The 18,546-nt window shown below is 43.8% G+C and overlaps 1 protein-coding gene across 1 annotated transcript in view; it reads left to right on the top strand.

Moving 5' to 3' along the window:
* The window catches only part of LOC121582241 (rabphilin-3A-like), a 54,201-nt gene that overhangs the window by 31,613 nt on the left and 4,042 nt on the right, over positions 1 to 18,546 (top strand). The window contains exon 12 of the mRNA XM_041897914.1: positions 115 to 171. Coding sequence (XP_041753848.1) covers positions 115 to 171 — 57 coding nt within the window. The remainder of the gene's footprint in view (positions 1 to 114; positions 172 to 18,546) is intronic.

Below are 18,546 nucleotides of genomic sequence, written 5' to 3'. Positions count from 1 at the left end.
CTTTTATCCAAAGCGACTTACAGTCATAACCTTTGCATTGTGGATACAACTGTTAATAATCTTGATATAAGTGATCTCACCCCAACTCTCCCTCTTTTCTCCCCCCTCCCCCAGGTGAAGAAGGCAGGAACAGGAGGCTCAGCCCGGGGCATGGCACTTTACGAGGAGGAGGTAAGACTCAACTGAGACAGGATTTACACCTGACACAGCACTCAGGGTTTACGCTTCACGTTCACACCTAAGATTTACACCTGTAACTCCAGAGATGGAACAAAATAGTAGCTGAATGCTGATGTCACATGTATTATTAATTTCCATTGAATTTAGTTGGAACTTTTTCTGCACCCATTAGGCTTCCTTGCCTTGCTATCGATTGTTGTCTACACAAGATAAATACCTTTCAAGGACAGGAGGCTGGTGAGGGGATGACGGCTCATAATAATGACTGGAATGAATTGAATCGAATGGTATCAAACACAAGGAAACTATGTGTTTGATGTGTCAATACCATTCCATTCATTCAATTACTATGAACCTGTCCTCCCCAATTAAGGTGCCACCACCCGCCTCTATAATATTTATCTCTGTTTATACTGTGACCCGTGGCCCTGTTCTATATTCCTGAAGAACATGGTTTCTAGTTTTACTGTCAGAATAACTTGCGCCCATAGTTGGCCAGACATTACGTAACTCAGATGATATCATGTGCAATGCCATTAGAAATTATTCATACCCCTTGACTTATTCCACATTTTGTTGTGTTACAGCCTGAATTCAAAATGGATTTAAAAAATATATATATCACCCATCTACACACAATACCCCATAATGACAAAGTGAAAACATGTTTTTAGAAATGTTAGTAAATGTATTGAAAATGAAATACATAAATATCTCATAAATACATAAGTATTCACACCCCAGAGTCAATACATGTTAGAATCACCTTTGGAAGTGATTGCAGCTGTGAGTCTTTCTGGGTAAGAGCTTTGCACACCTGGATTGTGCAATATATGCTCATTATTCTTTAAAAAATTATTCAAGCTCTGTCAAATTGGCTGTTAATCATTGCTAGACAGCCATTTTCAAGTCTTGCCATAGATTTTCAAGCCGATTTAAGTCCAAACTTTAACTAGGTCACTCAGGAACATTCAATATCATATTGGTAAGCAACTACAGTATATATTTGGCCTTGTGTTTTAGGTAATTGTCCTGCTGAAAGGTGAATTTGTCTCCCAGTGCCTATTGGAAAGCAGACTGAACCAGGTTTTCCTGTAGGATTTTGCCTTTCCTTAGCTCTATTCCGTTTATTTGTATCCTAAAAAAACTCCCTAGTCCATTGGTCACCAACCTTTTCTGAGTCAAGATCACTTTCTGAGTCCAAAAGAAAGCTGAGATCTACCGCTCAGAAAAAAAAACGACTTAAAAAACATAAGCCTATGCAACATGAATCTATTCAAAACAGTTCTGTAGCAATGAGGTTTGTGTAGTAGGTTACAAGCCCAATACATTATCACTATGCTTTAATTGCCATGCCAATTATGTTCTTCTCAGACAATTTAGAAATTTCAAAATGTTTGGTATATGGTCACACTGGTAATAGATCATTTGTTGTATTAGTTGTGAGGTACAGCTGAGTGAGCATAATAATGTGTTTATTTTTATTTTACTGGAATGATAGTCTGCATCTGATGGGAGGGAACTCCCCAACTCACCATCCCTCCACTCTCCCATCCTCTGCTGAGAAAAGGGGACAGTCTTCCAACTGATGGCGAAACTCAAGTCGCACGGCATTATTTCTGCCTCATGCACCAATTCATGTTGTTACTCCTATGACCAAAAAGTGAAATATTCCTTGATACAAAAAAAGACATAAACCGCTAATAATAGCAACGCAAGCTTATCGAAACACTTTGCTATACTCATTCATTGCAGCTGCAGTGCTGTTTGTAGCGAGTGGAAGCATGGAAAATCCGTATTTTATCGCTAGTAAAAGTGTTGAACAAAGTGTTGACAGTACTGAATAACAACGTTAACATGAACATACTTATAAAAACAGCAGCTCTTTGCTGTATTGATTGAGTCTCTCTCTAGTCATGGTTTTAAAAGTGTTGAAATCTCACAGTATTAACTTTGCTGTGTGCTCGAGTCTTCTTTTTACAGCCTATGACTTGAGGAAACGATAGTTACCGGAGTGTAACTCCAGTTCTATGAGTGGAGCGGAGCCCCATAGGGGAGCTCTGCTCCTATTGGTTTACCCACTGCATCAGCCTGAGACAAAATTATGCACACACCTGCAGCCAATAGGAGTACAGGTGTCCCTATAAGAGGGGAGCCTCCCCTCAATCAGCCTCCCGATATATTTATCTTCAGCGAGACTAGAGAGGGTCGGCAGGGCCTTAAGTCCTATGGGGCTCCGCTCCACTCATAGAACTGGAGTTACACTCCGGTAACTATCGTTCTATATCGTAGAGCTCCGCCCCATAGGGGAGCTCTGCTCCTATTGGTTTAAGGCGGAGCGCAACGCTCCAAAATGTACTCCCTGCCGAGCCCAACACTTCCCATCGAAACGAAAAGGTCAGGCCTAACAATGGCTGCAACCAAGTCCCGCAGTACTGCAACCACTGTATGACAATACAAGTGTCACAATATACTGCGTCATCGGTTAAAAACCCACCCCACCTAGTCCTATGGCAACACCAATGACTAGTGGGCAGATCACCAGAATACGGGCCATACTAATCTGCAGAGGTGGGACAAAGTCATTGTTATGCAAGTCACAAGTAAGTCTCAAGTCTTTGCCCTCGAGTCCCGAGTCAAGTCGAGTCAAAGATGAGGCAAGTCCCAAGTCGAGTCAAAAGTCAAAGCCATCAAGTCTCAAGTCGAGTCCAAAGTCCTACATTTTAGTTTCGAGTCATTTCAAGTCCTCCTAGCAAGCCTTTGCAAGTCATTACAAGTCCTCATAGCAAGTCTTCTCGAGTCATAAGGCGCAAGTCCAAGTCAAGTCACGAGTCATTGATGTTAAAGTCCAAGTCGAGTTGCAAGTCTTTGTACATTTTGTCGAGTCGAGTCTGAAGTCATCAAATTCATGACTCGAGTCTGACTCGAGTCCAAGTCACATGACTCGAGTCCACACCTCTGCTAATCTGTACTAGCAGATAGATGGTACCTCAATATCCTGTCACAATAATACCGACCACTAATGGAATGACACAAAGTGTCACTCTACATTGTGTACACGGTAGGCCGCCTCACTCAATCAATGGAACCCCGGAGATTAGTGGGCAGATCCCAGAACATGATTCATACTAATCTGAACAAGCAGATAGATGACGTCACATTCCGTCAAAATTGTCATGACCGGTCTAATAGTACCATAACCAAGGTTACTACTATTATCCCTCATCATTCCGCCTCAACCCAGTTATTCACTGGTGGGCAGATCAATACATGCCCTCTACTGTACTGAACATGTCAGTCAGGAGTCATGCCAAAATATGTCCTTCTATCAGTAGCGGACCTGAAAGAGACCTGTCTCCTCAGTCCTGCATTCCTCTCTCCTAGCTCAAGTCCTCCCCTCAGCCACACCGAGTACAGACTGAGCCAAAGAGTTAGAAGACATATCCAAGAGATAGAAACTGATAAATGGAGACTGTGACAACCATGACGCCGCTGCACATATATCCTCTACCCCTGTTCCTCTGAAAAGGGCAGTAGAAGCCGCTACTCCACGAGTGGAGTGAGCTCTTATACCCTGAGGCAATTGTCGCCCCGCTGCCTCATAAGCTGTCTCAATGCCTTTGCAAAGCCAATGAGACAAGCGCTGTTTTGAAAGTGGTCTACCTAGTGCAGCCGCACCGTGACACACAAACAGCTGAGGCGATGACCTAATCGCTGCTGTGCGCTCAACGTAACACGCCAAATCGCGCACTGGGCACAGGCGATGGAGCCTTTCCTCACTCCTCTCCCCATGAGGAGGGGGAGAAAAAGCCCACAGCTCCACGGTCTGTGATCTATATGAGCTCTTAATAACCTTCGGCACAAATGCCGGGTTAGGACGTAACAGAAGACATTGTCTCTGCCAAACCCCTTGTGACAAGCTGAAATCGCCGCTGCAAACACCTTAATGGTGGCGGGCGATCGCTGCTTATCAAACATAAACTGCAGGAAAGAGAGAACACTCTCAACCTGACAGCTCATGGGGTCTACATTCTCTGTGACACACCACCGTGAAAAAACGTTCCATTTACTGGCATACACCCTGGAAGTGGAACTGGCACGTGAACCCTGTATGGTCCTGATTACTGAATCAGATAACCCACGGCGCTCTAGCCTGTCCCTCTCAGGAGCCAAGCCTTCAGTGGTTGGCCGATTATGGGCAATTGCCCTATCGAGCCCCCCGCCTGAGACAACGCGTCCCGTCGATGTGGAATTGGCCAAGGTGGCGCAATCAACATCTGACTCATCTCCGCAAACCATGGAGCCCCTGGGCGATCGGGGGCTATCAATATTATTGACAGCCCTCCTGATCTCACCCTGGCTAACAGTGGGAGAATGCAGGACAGCAGAGGGAATGCATACAGAAGAACTCTCGGCCACGGGTGGTGCGCAAATGCGTCTCTTCCCAGTGGCGGTTTGTCCTGTTCCCTCAGAGAGAACCATAGGGGACATTGCGCGTTCACGCGTGACGCGAATAAATCCACCTCAGCTCTCCCGAACTGTTCCCAAATTTGGAGAACAATGTCCGGATGCAGACGCCACTCGTTGTCACGAGGACCCCCTTGCGACATGAGGTCTGCTCCTACGTTCAAGTAGCCCGGAATGTGTGCTGCTCTCAATGAGCGAAGGTGCTCGTGAGCACACAGCCACAATTCCTCTGCCGCCCGGTGGAGAGCAGGAGACCTGACTCCTCCCTGGCGATTTATGTGAGCTACTGTGGTCCGGTTGTCTGACCAGACCAACACATCGCGACCCCGAAGGGTAGACGCGAAGTGGGTCAGAACCAGTCGAACCGTTTCCCCAACTCCAAGAGGTTGATGTGGCGACTCCAAAGAGGCCACACAACTCCTATCGCTTGGGTCTGACATGTTCCTCCCCATCCAGTCAGAGAGGCATCTGTAAACACTGGAATGTAGGAGGACACTTTGCCTATCGGGACTCCATGCGTGAGAACGCGCGGGTCTCTCCAATAGTTCAGATCTGCACTGAGCGAGAGGGGAACCACCACCAACCGATGATGTTGACGCACTGGGTCTAGTCTTAGTTGGGCGAACCATCGCTGCATCCTGCGCATGCGCAGGAGTCCCAGCGGAACCACGGAATGGGCTGACGACATGAGACCCAAGAGTGACATGACCGACAGCGCGTGTGATTCGGACGACACTTTCTCAGGACTAGCAACAAGGCTACCCTTCGAGGGTCTCATCATTACAGTGTCTAGCTGTAACCCCAGGTAGACAATCTGATGACTGGGCCAGGGGGCGCTCTTTTTCCAATTCACAGCGAACCCCAGACGTGTGAGATGAATCACTGTCTGTGTCGTGTGAGTGAACGCCAGCTTTGCTGACGGGGCGAGAACCAGTAGGTCGTGTAGGTAGGCTAGTAGCCTTATTCCCTGACGACACAACGGTTCCAATGCCGCCTCTACACACTTGGAAAACGTGCGAGGTGCCAGGGCGTACCCGAATGGCATCCTCGTGTATTCGTACGCCACCCCTTGAAAGGCGAATCGCAGAAACTTCTGTGACACGGCTGCACCGACACATGAAAGTACGCGTCCTTTAGGTCTATGCTTGTACAAAATTCTCCTTTCTGGAGACATTCCAGTAGACGTTTTGTCGTGAGCATTCTGAAGGGCCGTTTGGTTACGCTCTCGTTGAGAATGCGTAAATCCAATATCGGCCTCATTCCCACCGTCATTTTGGGCACCAGGAAGTAGGGCGAATATAGCCCTCTGTTCCTTTGCTCCTGGGGAACTACTGTGACCGCCTCCTTCGCCAAAAGTTCCGTAATCTCTGAAACCAGAGCGGCCACTTTTTCGGGCGTTTTCATCACCGTCTCCACCACTCCCCTGAATGGGGGCGGGGTCCGATGGAATTGGATGGCATAACCCTTCTGCAACGTCTGGTCTAGCCAGCGTGAGAGGGTACAGCTTCGCCGCCACTGCCAGCAATGCAGAGAAAGCGGGCGAGCGCGAAGCTGTGGTACATTCAGTAGGAAGGACCTGTATTCCTCGACGGCCCTTGCCGCCGCTGTTCCCCAGCACTGAGGTGGTGGAACAGCCCAAGGCGGGCCTCCCATGAAAGGGAGAGGAAACATTAGCGCGTTCTGAGAGAAACGGGGGCGCCGATACGTTGGTTAAACACGTAACCGTAGTATTCCGGCCACCAGAAATTCTGGACGCCTCCTCCACCTCCTCCGTGTCCAGCTCGGTCTTACCCGTGGTTAAATGGGACAGAGCGGCCGCTAGGAGGGCAATGTTATTAGCTGCTGCTACAGCTTGGGCTCCCAACGTAAAGGACTTCTCTAACAGCTGCGCTGTGAGACGGTCCTTCTGTGTCGGCAAGGTGGCCTTCTTGGAAGAGGGCCAGGGACTCGAACCCGGTACGAGATACGCAGCCATGGCGCTCTCTAACCTGGGGATTCCCTTCGTAAGGCCCTGGTATCTTCCCTCCACTCTGGTGAATGGGAGGTACGATCTAGCCGGCGAACGCGCCGCCAGAGGTGCCTCCCATGAGCCCTTGATGTATTTAGCCAATGAAGGCATTGCTGGAGCCAGTGGCTCTGCCGCTCTCCTTGGCCGGGAATAGGGGCCGCCCTCCATTAAATCCACCTCCGGTGCGGAGGGAATAGGGGGCAGCGCTATTTCCAAACGTCTGGCAGCCCTCTCAATGAGTCCGGGAAAATCCGACCTCAGAGAGGCTGCAGCGAAGGACAAGGCTTCTGATCTCTCAGAGCCTGTGTCGTCATCGCCTAGGGAACTGCAAGCCCTCTCACTCTCCAAGGGAAAGGGGGGCTTGAACGTATGGGTCAGAGCGTCGGATTGTTCCATCGGAATATCCGCCTCCTCCCCATAATCTCTGTCATCTCCTGAGTCGGCGCAATCCGATGATGCCTCTGAAGCAGAGGCTAGCACCGACAGCACGTCCTCTAGAGGAATATCCTCCCTGAAAAACGCCCAGCGCTGTTCCTCTCCTTTAAAGAAAGGAGGGCGCAGGAGGCGCAATTAGGGGGATTGCTGATGCCCTCCTTGGCGTGCTGAGAACCCAAACACACGAAACACATGTCGTGGGAGTCTACAGCCGCCATGGAGGAGCATTGGCATTGAGCTCTGAAAAGAGCTTTTGGGGGTGGAAAATCTCCAGGTGTGCTCATTGTAAGGACGACGTAGATGATCTGGAAAATCGACGCCGTTTTCTTCGTCCTGAGTCTTCTTTTCGTCTCTTCGTGGCTTGTTCAGTCTAGTCCAGTCGCTGAAGATAAAGGGAGGCTGATTGAGGGGAGGCATCCCCTCTTATAGGGACACCTGTACTCCTATTGGCTGCAGGTGTGTGCATAATTTTGTCTCAGGCTTATGCTGCCTTAGGGCAGTGGGTAAACCAATAGGAGCAGAGCTCCCCTATGGGGCGGAGCTCCACGATATAGAACTGTGCAGACACCGTGATCTGAGCTATCTGATTGGCCATCGGTAGGCCTGTAGGTGCACTTGATTTACACTCTGGGACTGCCCGGTATATGGAGTTCTAACTTCAGACACATGAAACGGTTCAAAATGTGAACACTTTACCTTCCCAGCGCTATGGCTGCTGAATCACGTGCACCTACCGCCAACAGCGCGAAACGAATGAAAACAATTGGAACGCAAGGCTTTATCGTTGTTGTTTTTTACAGAAATGTTTGGTGATCGACTACAAATATTTGTATTCTGTACAGGCTTCCTTCTTTTCACTCTTATTTAGGTTAGTATTGTGGAGTAACTTCAATGTTGTTGATCCATCCTCAGTTTTCTGCTATCACAGCCATTAAACTCTGTAACTGTTTTAAACAATGGTGGGAAAAGTACTCAATTGTCATACTTGAGTAAAAGTAAAGATACCTTAATAGAAAATGACTCAAGTAAAAGTGAAAGTCACCCAGTAAAATACTACTTGAGTAAAAGTCTAAAAGTATTTGGTTTTAAATATACTTAAGTATCAAAAGTAAATGGAATTGCTAAAATGTATTTAAGTATCAAAAGTAAAAGTAAAATGTATGCACTCACTAACTGTAAGTCGCTCTGGATAAGAGCATCTGCTAAATGACTAAACTGTAAATGTAATTTGTAAAAGTATAAATCATTTCAAATTATATTAAGCAAACCAGACTGCACAATATTCTAGTTTTTTTTATTGACCGATAGCAGGGCCACACTCCAACACTCAGACAAAATGTACAAATGAAGCATTTGTGTTTAGTCAGTCCGCCAGATCAGAGGCAGTAGGGATGACAAGGGATGTTCTCTTGATAAGTGTGTGAATTTGACCATTTTCCTGTCAAAATGTAACTAATACTTTTGGGTGTCAGGGAAAATGTATGGATAAAAAGTACATTATTTTCAATAGGAATGTAGTGAAGTAAAAGTAGGCAAATATATATAAATAGTAAGATAAAGTACAGATACCCCAAAAAACTACTTAAGTACTACTTTAAAGTATTTTTACTTGAGTACTTTACACCACTGGCGGTTGGTGACGTTTAAGATGAGGGAGGACAATTTATTTTTAAATGAGCATGGTCTTATTTCTATTACAGCATATTGGATGACTGTCATTCATATTCCATTCACCCAGCTCAATGTAACTTCGATAGATTTAGGCTACTACATGATACTCACATTTTCCCTATACCCATCATGAGGTTGCTACAACCTAGCCTATGAATGAAAGTTTACAACGTAGGTGCACAGGTCGAGAAAAATGTTTGAGTAGTCAAGGTGACAGACAGTGACACATTCAATACTGCCTTGCACACACTTGCCTGCATCTAGCTGATCTAGGGTGTAATCATTAGTCCAAAAGTTGCAAACGTGAGTTTCTATTGGACAAATTCAGGTATGTTTATCCCTGTTTCGTTCCCTTTGCTTCCGTTTAAGGAACGTGTGGTGTCGAGACAACGATGCTGATATGCTGTGTAGACAAGAAATCTGCTGACACTGTACCTGATTATAAAGGTTTATTATATCAAAGGTTCCAGCGTCAATTTACAGATTTCTGCAGAAATCCGGAGAACAACTAACCCAATCTAAAAATGATTATTCTCCCAGTCCTTTGTTCAAACATGGTATTTATCCTATGTAACATACAGTGGGGGAAAAAAGTATTTAGTCAGCCACCAATTGTTCAAGTTCTCCCACTTAAAAAGATGAGAGAGGCCTGTAATTTTCATCATAGGTACACGTCAACTATGACAGACAAATTGAGGAGAAAAAATTCCAGAAAATCACATTGTAGGATTTTTTATGAATTTATTTGCAAATTATGGTGGAAAATAAGTATTTGGTCACCTACAAACAAGCAAGATTTCTGGCTCTCACAGACCTGTAGCTTCTTCTTTAAGAGGCTCCTCTGTCCTCCACTCGTTACCTGTATTAATGGCACCTGTTTGAACTTGTTATCAGTATAAAAGACACCTGTCCACAACCTCAAACAGTCACACTCCAAACTCCACTATGGCCAAGACCAAAGAGCTGTCAAAGGACACCAGAAACAAAATTGTAGACCTGCACCAGGCTGGGAAGACTGAATCTGCAATAAGTAAGCAGCTTGGTTTGAAGAAATCAACTGTGGGAGCAATTATTAGGAAATGGAAGACATACAAGACCACTGATAATCTCCCTCGATCTGGGGCTCCACGCAAGATCTCACCCCGTGGGGTCAAAATGATCACAAGAACGGTGAGCAAAAATCCCAGAACCACACGGGGGGACCTAGTGAATGACCTGCAGAGAGCTGGGACCAAAGTAACAAAGCCTACCATCAGTAACACACTACGCCGCCAGGGACTCAAATCCTGCAGTGCCAGACGTGTCCCCCTGCTTAAGCCAGTGCATGTCCAGGCCCGTCTGAAGTTTGCTAGAGTGCATTTGGATGATCCAGAAGAGGATTGGGAGAATGTCATATGGTCAGATGAAACCAAAATATAACTTTTTGGTAAAAACTCAACTCAGTCGTGTTTGGAGGACAAAGAATGCTGAGTTGCATCCAAAGAACACCATACCTACTGTGAAGCATGGGGGTGGAAACATCATGCTTTGGGGCTGTTTTTCTGCAAAGGGACCAGGACGACTGATCCGTATAAAGGAAAGAATGAATGGGGCCATGTATCGTGAGATTTTGAGTGAAAACCTCCTTCCATCAGCAAGGGCATTGAAGATGAAACGTGGCTGGGTCTTTCAGCATGACAATGATCCCTAACACACCGCCCGGGCAACGAAGGAGTGGCTTCGTAAGAAGCATTTCAAGGTCCTGGAGTGGCCTAGCCAGTCTCCAGATCTCAACCCCATAGAAAATCTTTGGAGGGAGTTGAAAGTCCGTGTTGCCCAGCGACACGGACAGTGATTTTGGCCCAAAATCACTGCTCTAGAGGAGATCTGCATGGAGGAATGGGCCAAAATACCAGGTGTGTGAAAACCTTGTAAAGACTTACAGAAAACGTTTGACCTGTGTCATTGCCAACAAAGGGTATATAACAAAGTATTGAGAAACTTTTGTTATTGACCAAATACTTATTTTCCACCATAATTTGCAAATAAATTCATACAAAATCCTACAGGCCTCTCTCATCTTTTTAAGTGGGAGAACTTGCACAATTGGTGGCTGACTAAATACTTTTTTACCCCACTGTACGTCGACACAAACACTTGCATTATCTTGATGACGTCTGGGTTAAGAGTCCCTTCCACTGGCCATGGTTGTTCAATGTCAGGCCAACATTTATTCCATTTTCCAGATAACCTTGCAATACCTTTAACTAGAGGATTACTATTTTGTACTACATCAACAGGAGTAATTACTTTCATAGTTTTGATGTCCTTTTTCCCCATTGTAACAACTCTTTTATATTCCTTTATTGTGAATTATTTTATTATTATTATTATTATTTTAAACCAATTAATTAGTAAACCCAAAAAACTTTAAGTTATGTAGCTTATCATTCCCTCCCCATTATTTTTTATTTTTTATAATTATTAATTTCTTAATTATTATTATTATTTTAATTAATTATTATAAATTATTATATATATATATATATATATATATATATATATATACAGTGGGGAAAAAAGTATTTAGTCAGCCACCAATTGTGCAAGTTCTCCCACTTAAAAAGATGAGAGAGGCCTGTAATTTTCATCATAGGTACACGTCAACTATGACAGACAAAATGAGGAAAAAAAATCCTGAAAATCACATTGTAGGATTTTTTATGAATTTATTTGCAAATTATGGTGGAAAATAAGTATTTGGTCACCTACAAACAAGCAGGATTTCTGGCTCTCACATACCTGTAACTTCTTCTTTAAGAGGCTCCTCTGTCCTCCACTCGTTACCTGTATTAATGGCACCTGTTTGAACTTGTTATCAGAATAAAAGACACCTGTCCACAACCTCAAACAGTCACACTCCAAACTCCACTATGGCCAAGACCAAAGAGCTGTCAAAGGACACCAGAAACAAAATTGTAGACCTGCACCAGGCTGGGAAGACTGAATCTGCAATAGGTAAGCAGCTTGGTTTGAAGAAATCAACTGTGGGAGCAATTATTAGGAAATGGAAGACATACAAGACCACTGATAATCTCTCTCGATCTGGGGCTCCACGCAAGATCTCACCCCGTGGGGTCAAAATGATCACAAGAACGGTGAGCAAAAATCCCAGAACCACACGGGGGGACCTAGTGAATGACCTGCAGAGAGCTGGGACCAAAGTAACAAAGCCTACCATCAGTAACACACTACGCCGCCAGGGACTCAAATCCTGCAGTGCAAGACGTGTCCCCCTGCTTAAGCCAGTACATGTCCAGGCCCGTCTGAAGTTTGCTAGAGTGCATTTCGATGATCCAGAAGAGGATTGGGAGAGTGTCATATGGTCAGATGAAACCAAAATAGAACTTTTTGGTAAAAACTCAACTCGTCGTGTTTGGAGGACAAAGAATGCTGAGTTGCATCCAAAGAACACCATACCTACTGTGAAGCATGGGGGTGGAAACATCATGCTTTGGGGCTGTTTTTCTGCAAAGGGACCAGGACGACTGATCCGTGTAAAGGAAAGAATGAATGGGGCCATGTATCGTGAGATTTTGAGTGAAAACCTCCTTCCATCAGCAAGGGCATTGAAGATGAAACGTGGCTGGGTCTTTCAGCATGACAATGATCCCAAACACACCGCCCGGGCAACGAAGGAGTGGCTTCGTAAGAAGCATTTCAAGGTCCTGGAGTGGCCTAGCCAGTCTCCAGATCTCAACCCCATAGAAAATCTTTGGAGGGAGTTGAAAGTCTGTGTTGCCCAGCGACAGCCCCAAAACATCACTGCTCTAGAGGAGATCTGCATGGAGGAATGGGCCAAAATACCAGCAACAGTGTGTGAAAACCTTGTGAAGATTTACAAAAAACGTTTGACCTGTGTCATTGCCAACAAAGGGTATATAACAAAGTATTGAGAAACTTTTGTTATTGACCAAATACTTATTTTCCACCATAATTTGCAAATAAATGCATAAAAATTCCTACAATGTGATTTTCTGGATTTTTTTTTCTCATTTTGTCTGTCATAGTTGACGTGTACCTATGATGAAAATTACAGGCCTCTCTCATCTTTTTAAGTGGGAGAACTTGCACAATTGGTGGCTGACTAAATACTTTTTTTCCCCACTGTATATATATATATATATATTTTTTATTTTTTATTTTTTATTTTTTTTATTCTACCAAGTTATTGATTAGTGGCAATCTTACCACATCCGATCAGGAAAAGTAAAGGAAACTAGTCAACTTCAGAGCAATCAAAAAAGAAAGACCTGTAATCCAGCAACACCACAGCACCCACAAACCAATTGCTTAATAAGCAACCAATCACCTTAATTTTACAGAATAATCTCAGTGCTGGATTTCCAACACAACTCTAATCAAAACAACTCATGCACAAAAAAAACCTAATGTGCAATTCTCAATTACATCAATTGATCAGTCTGTTGCCAAGTCCCTGCTAAATGGTCACAACATGAAATATTCTATGCATACACAATGTATCTATTATATTCTGTAAGGGAAAGTAAGTTTGTGGATAGAACAGTACTGGCCTTAATTGGACTGGATCCGGGGCAGCACACGCTGTCGCGTGACGCACTGGTCAGCACCTCCTCTCTCTCTGTCTCCTCCTTCTCGTTTCTCACATCACAGAAGAACAAAAGAAACAGACAAGAATTTAGTCTTTTATGCACTCACTGGGTTATTTCAACCATACAATACCCTTTTAGACATACCTATGTTCACATTCGCGCTAAGAAATAAGCAAACAGCTTAACTCAGGAATATTATAAATAGCGCAATAATATTTTTTTTATTTTTTTTATTTTTTTATTTTTATCCGTCAACATAACTCTTATTTATAAATTCAATGGATCTCAATCAAATAGTTTCATAATTAAGCAACAGCCACTTAACAAACAGAATACTTTACTTGTGTGTATTCAAAGTCCCCCTCCTTCTTTTTCAACTCTAAGTCTGCGTCTCCCAGCAGCTCAGAGCAGGCAGGGGAGTGGCACACTCACTCCACGCAACTCTAAATTCCTAAAATCCCACACATGCGCAGCTCATTCACCAGTGCGATTTCATGGTGAGAGGAGCTCCCGCAAGCAACTTTTCTCTAAGTCAAACAGTAGACAGACCAGCTGTCCCTCCGTTCTTTCTAACACAGACAAACAGGAACACTGAACAAAACACACAAACCAACACAAAACATAGAACACAAATCCTACTTAGAAGTTTCTTATCTTCACTTATTCTAATCTGCAGATTTATAGTTATTTTCTTATCCATTACAAATCATCTCTATACAATCATAACGTCCTCCCGGGGGGCTCATAGTTTTTTAACAATTCTGGAAACGTTCTCTCAAATGGAGACTCATAAGGTTTTAACCGTAACGTTCTCCCGGGGGCTCATATATTTAGAACAATTCTGGAAACGTTCTCTCAAATGGAGACTTATAAGGTTTTAACCGTAATTAACATATTTCCTTACAAAAAACTAAAACCCCTGTTCTCAACCAAAACATATATATGTATATATCTCTAACATAAAATCTTATCATAGCATGAGTCGACACACAGCTGGAACACAGCAGAGACCTCCCCATGTACACACACGCATAGGCTCTCTTTGTCTCACACACACACACATAATCAAACAAGAATGCATCCGTTCATACAATACTCTAAAGCATGCTTACGTCGCTCCTTTTTTCCATTATATTCCTTCCTAAATTTCTGCTACCTTGAGTTGCAGATATTCAACGAGAGGCTACATCGGACATATACCTCGTCAACTATATTCCGAGAGGTAACATGCAATTGAATGTGTATTCTACAATCACACAGTTCCCAGAACTGACCCGAAAGTCAACCTAGTGACTTTCCTAGGATTTGCGGCCCATCTTAATGATCGCCTTATTTGAGGGCTTCCGTAGATCAGCGACGTCCTAACAGTATACTTTTTTCCTTATTTCCTTTTCTTATTCCTTCATTCTATTCCTGGACACTCTTTTAATTTTATTCAAGCCAAATATCCCTGTGCCCAGTGTTATCAATTCCTATAGACACTCCTGAGTGGCGCAGTGGTCTAAGGCACTGCATCGCAGTGCTAACTGTGCCACTAGAGATCCTGGTTCGAATCCAGGCTCTGTCGCCGCCGGCCGCGACCGGGAGACTCATGGGCGGCGCACAATTGGCCCAGCGTTGTCCAGGGTAGGGGAGGGAATGGCCGGCAGGGATGTAGCTCAGTTGATAGAGCATGGTGTTTGCAACGCCAGGGTTGTGGGTTCGATTCCCACGGGGGGCCAGTATAAAAAAAAATATGTATTCACTAACTGTAAGTCGCTCTGGATAAGAGCGTCTGCTAAAATGACTAAAATGTCATTTCAACGCAAACAAATTTCGAAATTTAGAACGGATTGTCATCCCACAGCAAATAACAGCAAGGCGCACACACAAGTTCTTTAACGGTACATCCCCTCAACGCACACACACAGCCACACGAACTGACCAGCGCCCAAAGTTGTGAGAAAGCTCACCTTATCTGTCAGCCTCTTTAGCGGGAGTCAGCTCGTAGCCCATGAATGAAACGCTGAGAAAAGACGCAACTCGTCCCAAATCCTCGTCGCCAATTAATGTGTTGTCGAGACAACGATGCTGATATGCTGTGTAGACAAGAAATCCGCTGACACTGTACCTGATTATAAAGGTTTATTATTGTTAAGAGAATGTCTATCTCTAATTCAACCTAAGCTTGAATCATTACCAGAGGTTGTAAGGCTCTGGTTTTAATCATAAATGATTCAAGGTCCACAACCAGCAAGAATGATCTGTATTTTTATTCATAGGAGCTCTGGCGCCAAAACCCATACACTTCTGTTTTATACCTCTTGACACACAAAGGCACTTTGCTCCGCCCACCTTTAGGAGGCTTTCTTAAACAGTTTCCACCTTTCTCCTTCACCCTGGAATGTTTAGTCCCGCCCCCCTCTGTTAGTGGGTTGATAATTCTAACACAGTTTACACATTTATACGGTATTTGGGGTGAAATCCTTTAGTCATTATTCTTAAAATACAAATTAATCTAACAATTATATCAAAGGTTCCAGCGTCAATTTACATATTTCTGCAGAAATCCGGAGAACAACTAACCCAATCTAAAAATGATTATTCTCCCAGTCCTTTGTTCAAACATGGTATTTATCCTATGTAACATAATATGGGTGTTTTGAATAGACCAATCCCTGGCTTCCACATATCCAAGTCTCCTCTGTTTCAGGGGGCCCCTATAGTAATGCTTTCCAGATGTTTCAGCAAGGCAAAGTAAAGTTCATCTAACACACCATTTGCAAACGTCAGCCAAAATTATAAACTGTTCAGATACTACAAACGTTTTTCAACAGAATCGGCAGAATGAATACACCCCTGATCACACACAAACACAGTTCACTTTGATAGCAGCCACATACAAACAGCATGATCATTTTGCTTGTTGTATAATTCCTTCTTGCATCTACGTGCTCTCCTCCTCTCACCTTTTCCCTTCGCTTGTGGACTACAGTGCTAGCTAGCTGTAGCTTATGCTTTCAGTACTAGATTCATTCTGTGATCCCTTGATTGGGTGGACAACATGCCAGTTCATGCTGTAAGAGCTCTGATATGTTGGAGGACATCCTCCGGAAGTTGTCATAATAACTGTGTAAGTCTATGAAAGGGGAACCATGAGCCTCCTAGGTTCGTATTGAAGTCAATGTACCCAGAGGAGGACGGAAAGTACACTATATATACACCCCTTCAAATTAGTGTATTCAGCTATTTCAGCCACACCCATTGCTGACAGGTGTATAAAATCGAGTACACAGCCATGCAATCTCCATAGACAAACATTGTCAGTAGAATGGCCTTACTGAAGAGCTCAGTGACTATCAACGTGGCACTGTCATAGGATGCCAACTTTCCAACAACTCAGTTCGTCAAATTTCTGCCCTGCTAGTGCTGCCACGGTCAACTGTAAGGAGCAACAACGGCTCAGCCGCAAAGTGGTAGGCCACACAAGCTCACAGAACGGGACCGCCGAGTAAGTCCCCGCAGTAATGTTCCAACATCTAGTGGAAAGCCTTCCCAGAAGAGTGGAGGCTGTTATAGCAGCAAAGGGGGGACCAACTCCGTATTAATGCCCATGGTTTTGGAATGAGATGTTCGACGAGCAGGTGCCCACATACTTTTGGTCATATAGTGTAGCTGTCCTCCAGCTATACCATGGTGCTACCCTACAGAGTGCTGTTGAGGCTACTGTAGACCTTCATTGCAAAACAGTGTGTTTTAATCAATTATTTGGTGACATTAATATATTTAGTATAGTTTGATCTAAAAATGATGACTTTTTGTGTCACTATTTTTATGAAATTCACTGAGCAGGATGGTCCTCCCCTTCCTCCTCTGAGGAGCCTCTACTGGTTTTAAAGTCACCATTGGCCTCATTGTGAAATCCCTGAGCGGTTTCCTTCCTCTCCGGCAACTGAGTTAGGAAGGACGCCTGTATCTTTGTAGTGACTGGGTGTATTGGTACACCATCCAAAGTGTAATTAATAACTTCACCATGCTCAAAGGCATATTTGATGTCTGCTTTTCTTTGTTTTTACCCATCTACCAATAGGTGCACTTCTATGCAAGGCATTGGAAAACCTCCCTGAGGGACCTTACAGATTGTATGTGTGGGGTACAGAGATGAGGTAGTCATTCAAAAATGATGTTAAACACGATTATTACACTAATTTACATTTTAGTCATTTAGCAGACGCTCTTATCCAGAGCGACTTACAGTTAGTGAGTGCATACATTTTCATATTGGCCCCCGTGGGAAACGAACCCACAACCCTGGCGTTGCAAACGCCATGCTCTACCAACTGAGCTACACGGGACTACATTTAGGAACTTCATGCAACGTGACTTCTTAAGCATATTTTTACTCCTGAACTTATTTAGGCTTGCCATAACAAAGGGGTTGAATACTTATTGACTGAAGACATTTAAGCTTTTCATTTGTAATTAATTTGTAAAAACTTTGACAGGATATTGTGTGTAGGCCAGTGACATAAAATCTCAATTTAATCCATTTTGAAATCAGGTTGTAACACAACAAAATGTGGAAAAAGTCAAGGGGTGTGAGTACTTTCTGATGGCACTGTATGTGTAAGCCATGATATTATCATGTACTCTAACATGGATTAAACATACAGTACATGACCAGTAGTGGAGAGATTATATACATACAGTGCATTCGGAAAGTATTCAGACCCCTTGACTTTTTCCACATTTTGTTATGTTACAGCCTTATTCTAAAATGGAATACATTATTATTATTATTTTGCTAATTTATTAAAAATTTAAAACAGAAATACCTTATTTACATAAGTATTCAGACCCTTTGCTATGAGATTCGAAATTGAGCTCAGGTGCATCCTGTTTCCATTGATAATCCTTGAGATGTTTCTACAACTTGATTGGAGTCCACCTGTGGTAAATTCAATTGATTGGACATGATTTGGATAGACACACACCTGTCTATGTAAGGTCCCCCAGTTGACAGTGCATGTCAGAGCAAAAACCAAGCCATGAGGTCGTAGGAATTGTGTCGAGGTACAGATCTTGGGAAGGGTACCAAAACAATTCTGCAGCATTGAAGGTCCCCAAGAACACAGTGGCCTCCATTATTCTTAAATGGAAGAAGTTTGGAACTATCAAGACTCTTCCTAGAGC

Source organism: Coregonus clupeaformis, chromosome 15 (genome assembly GCF_020615455.1).
Source record: "Coregonus clupeaformis isolate EN_2021a chromosome 15, ASM2061545v1, whole genome shotgun sequence".
NCBI classification, from domain to species: domain Eukaryota; kingdom Metazoa; phylum Chordata; class Actinopteri; order Salmoniformes; family Salmonidae; genus Coregonus; species Coregonus clupeaformis.
The sequence above is the reverse complement of the archived record's forward strand: the minus strand, read 5'-3'. Positions and strand labels throughout refer to the sequence as shown.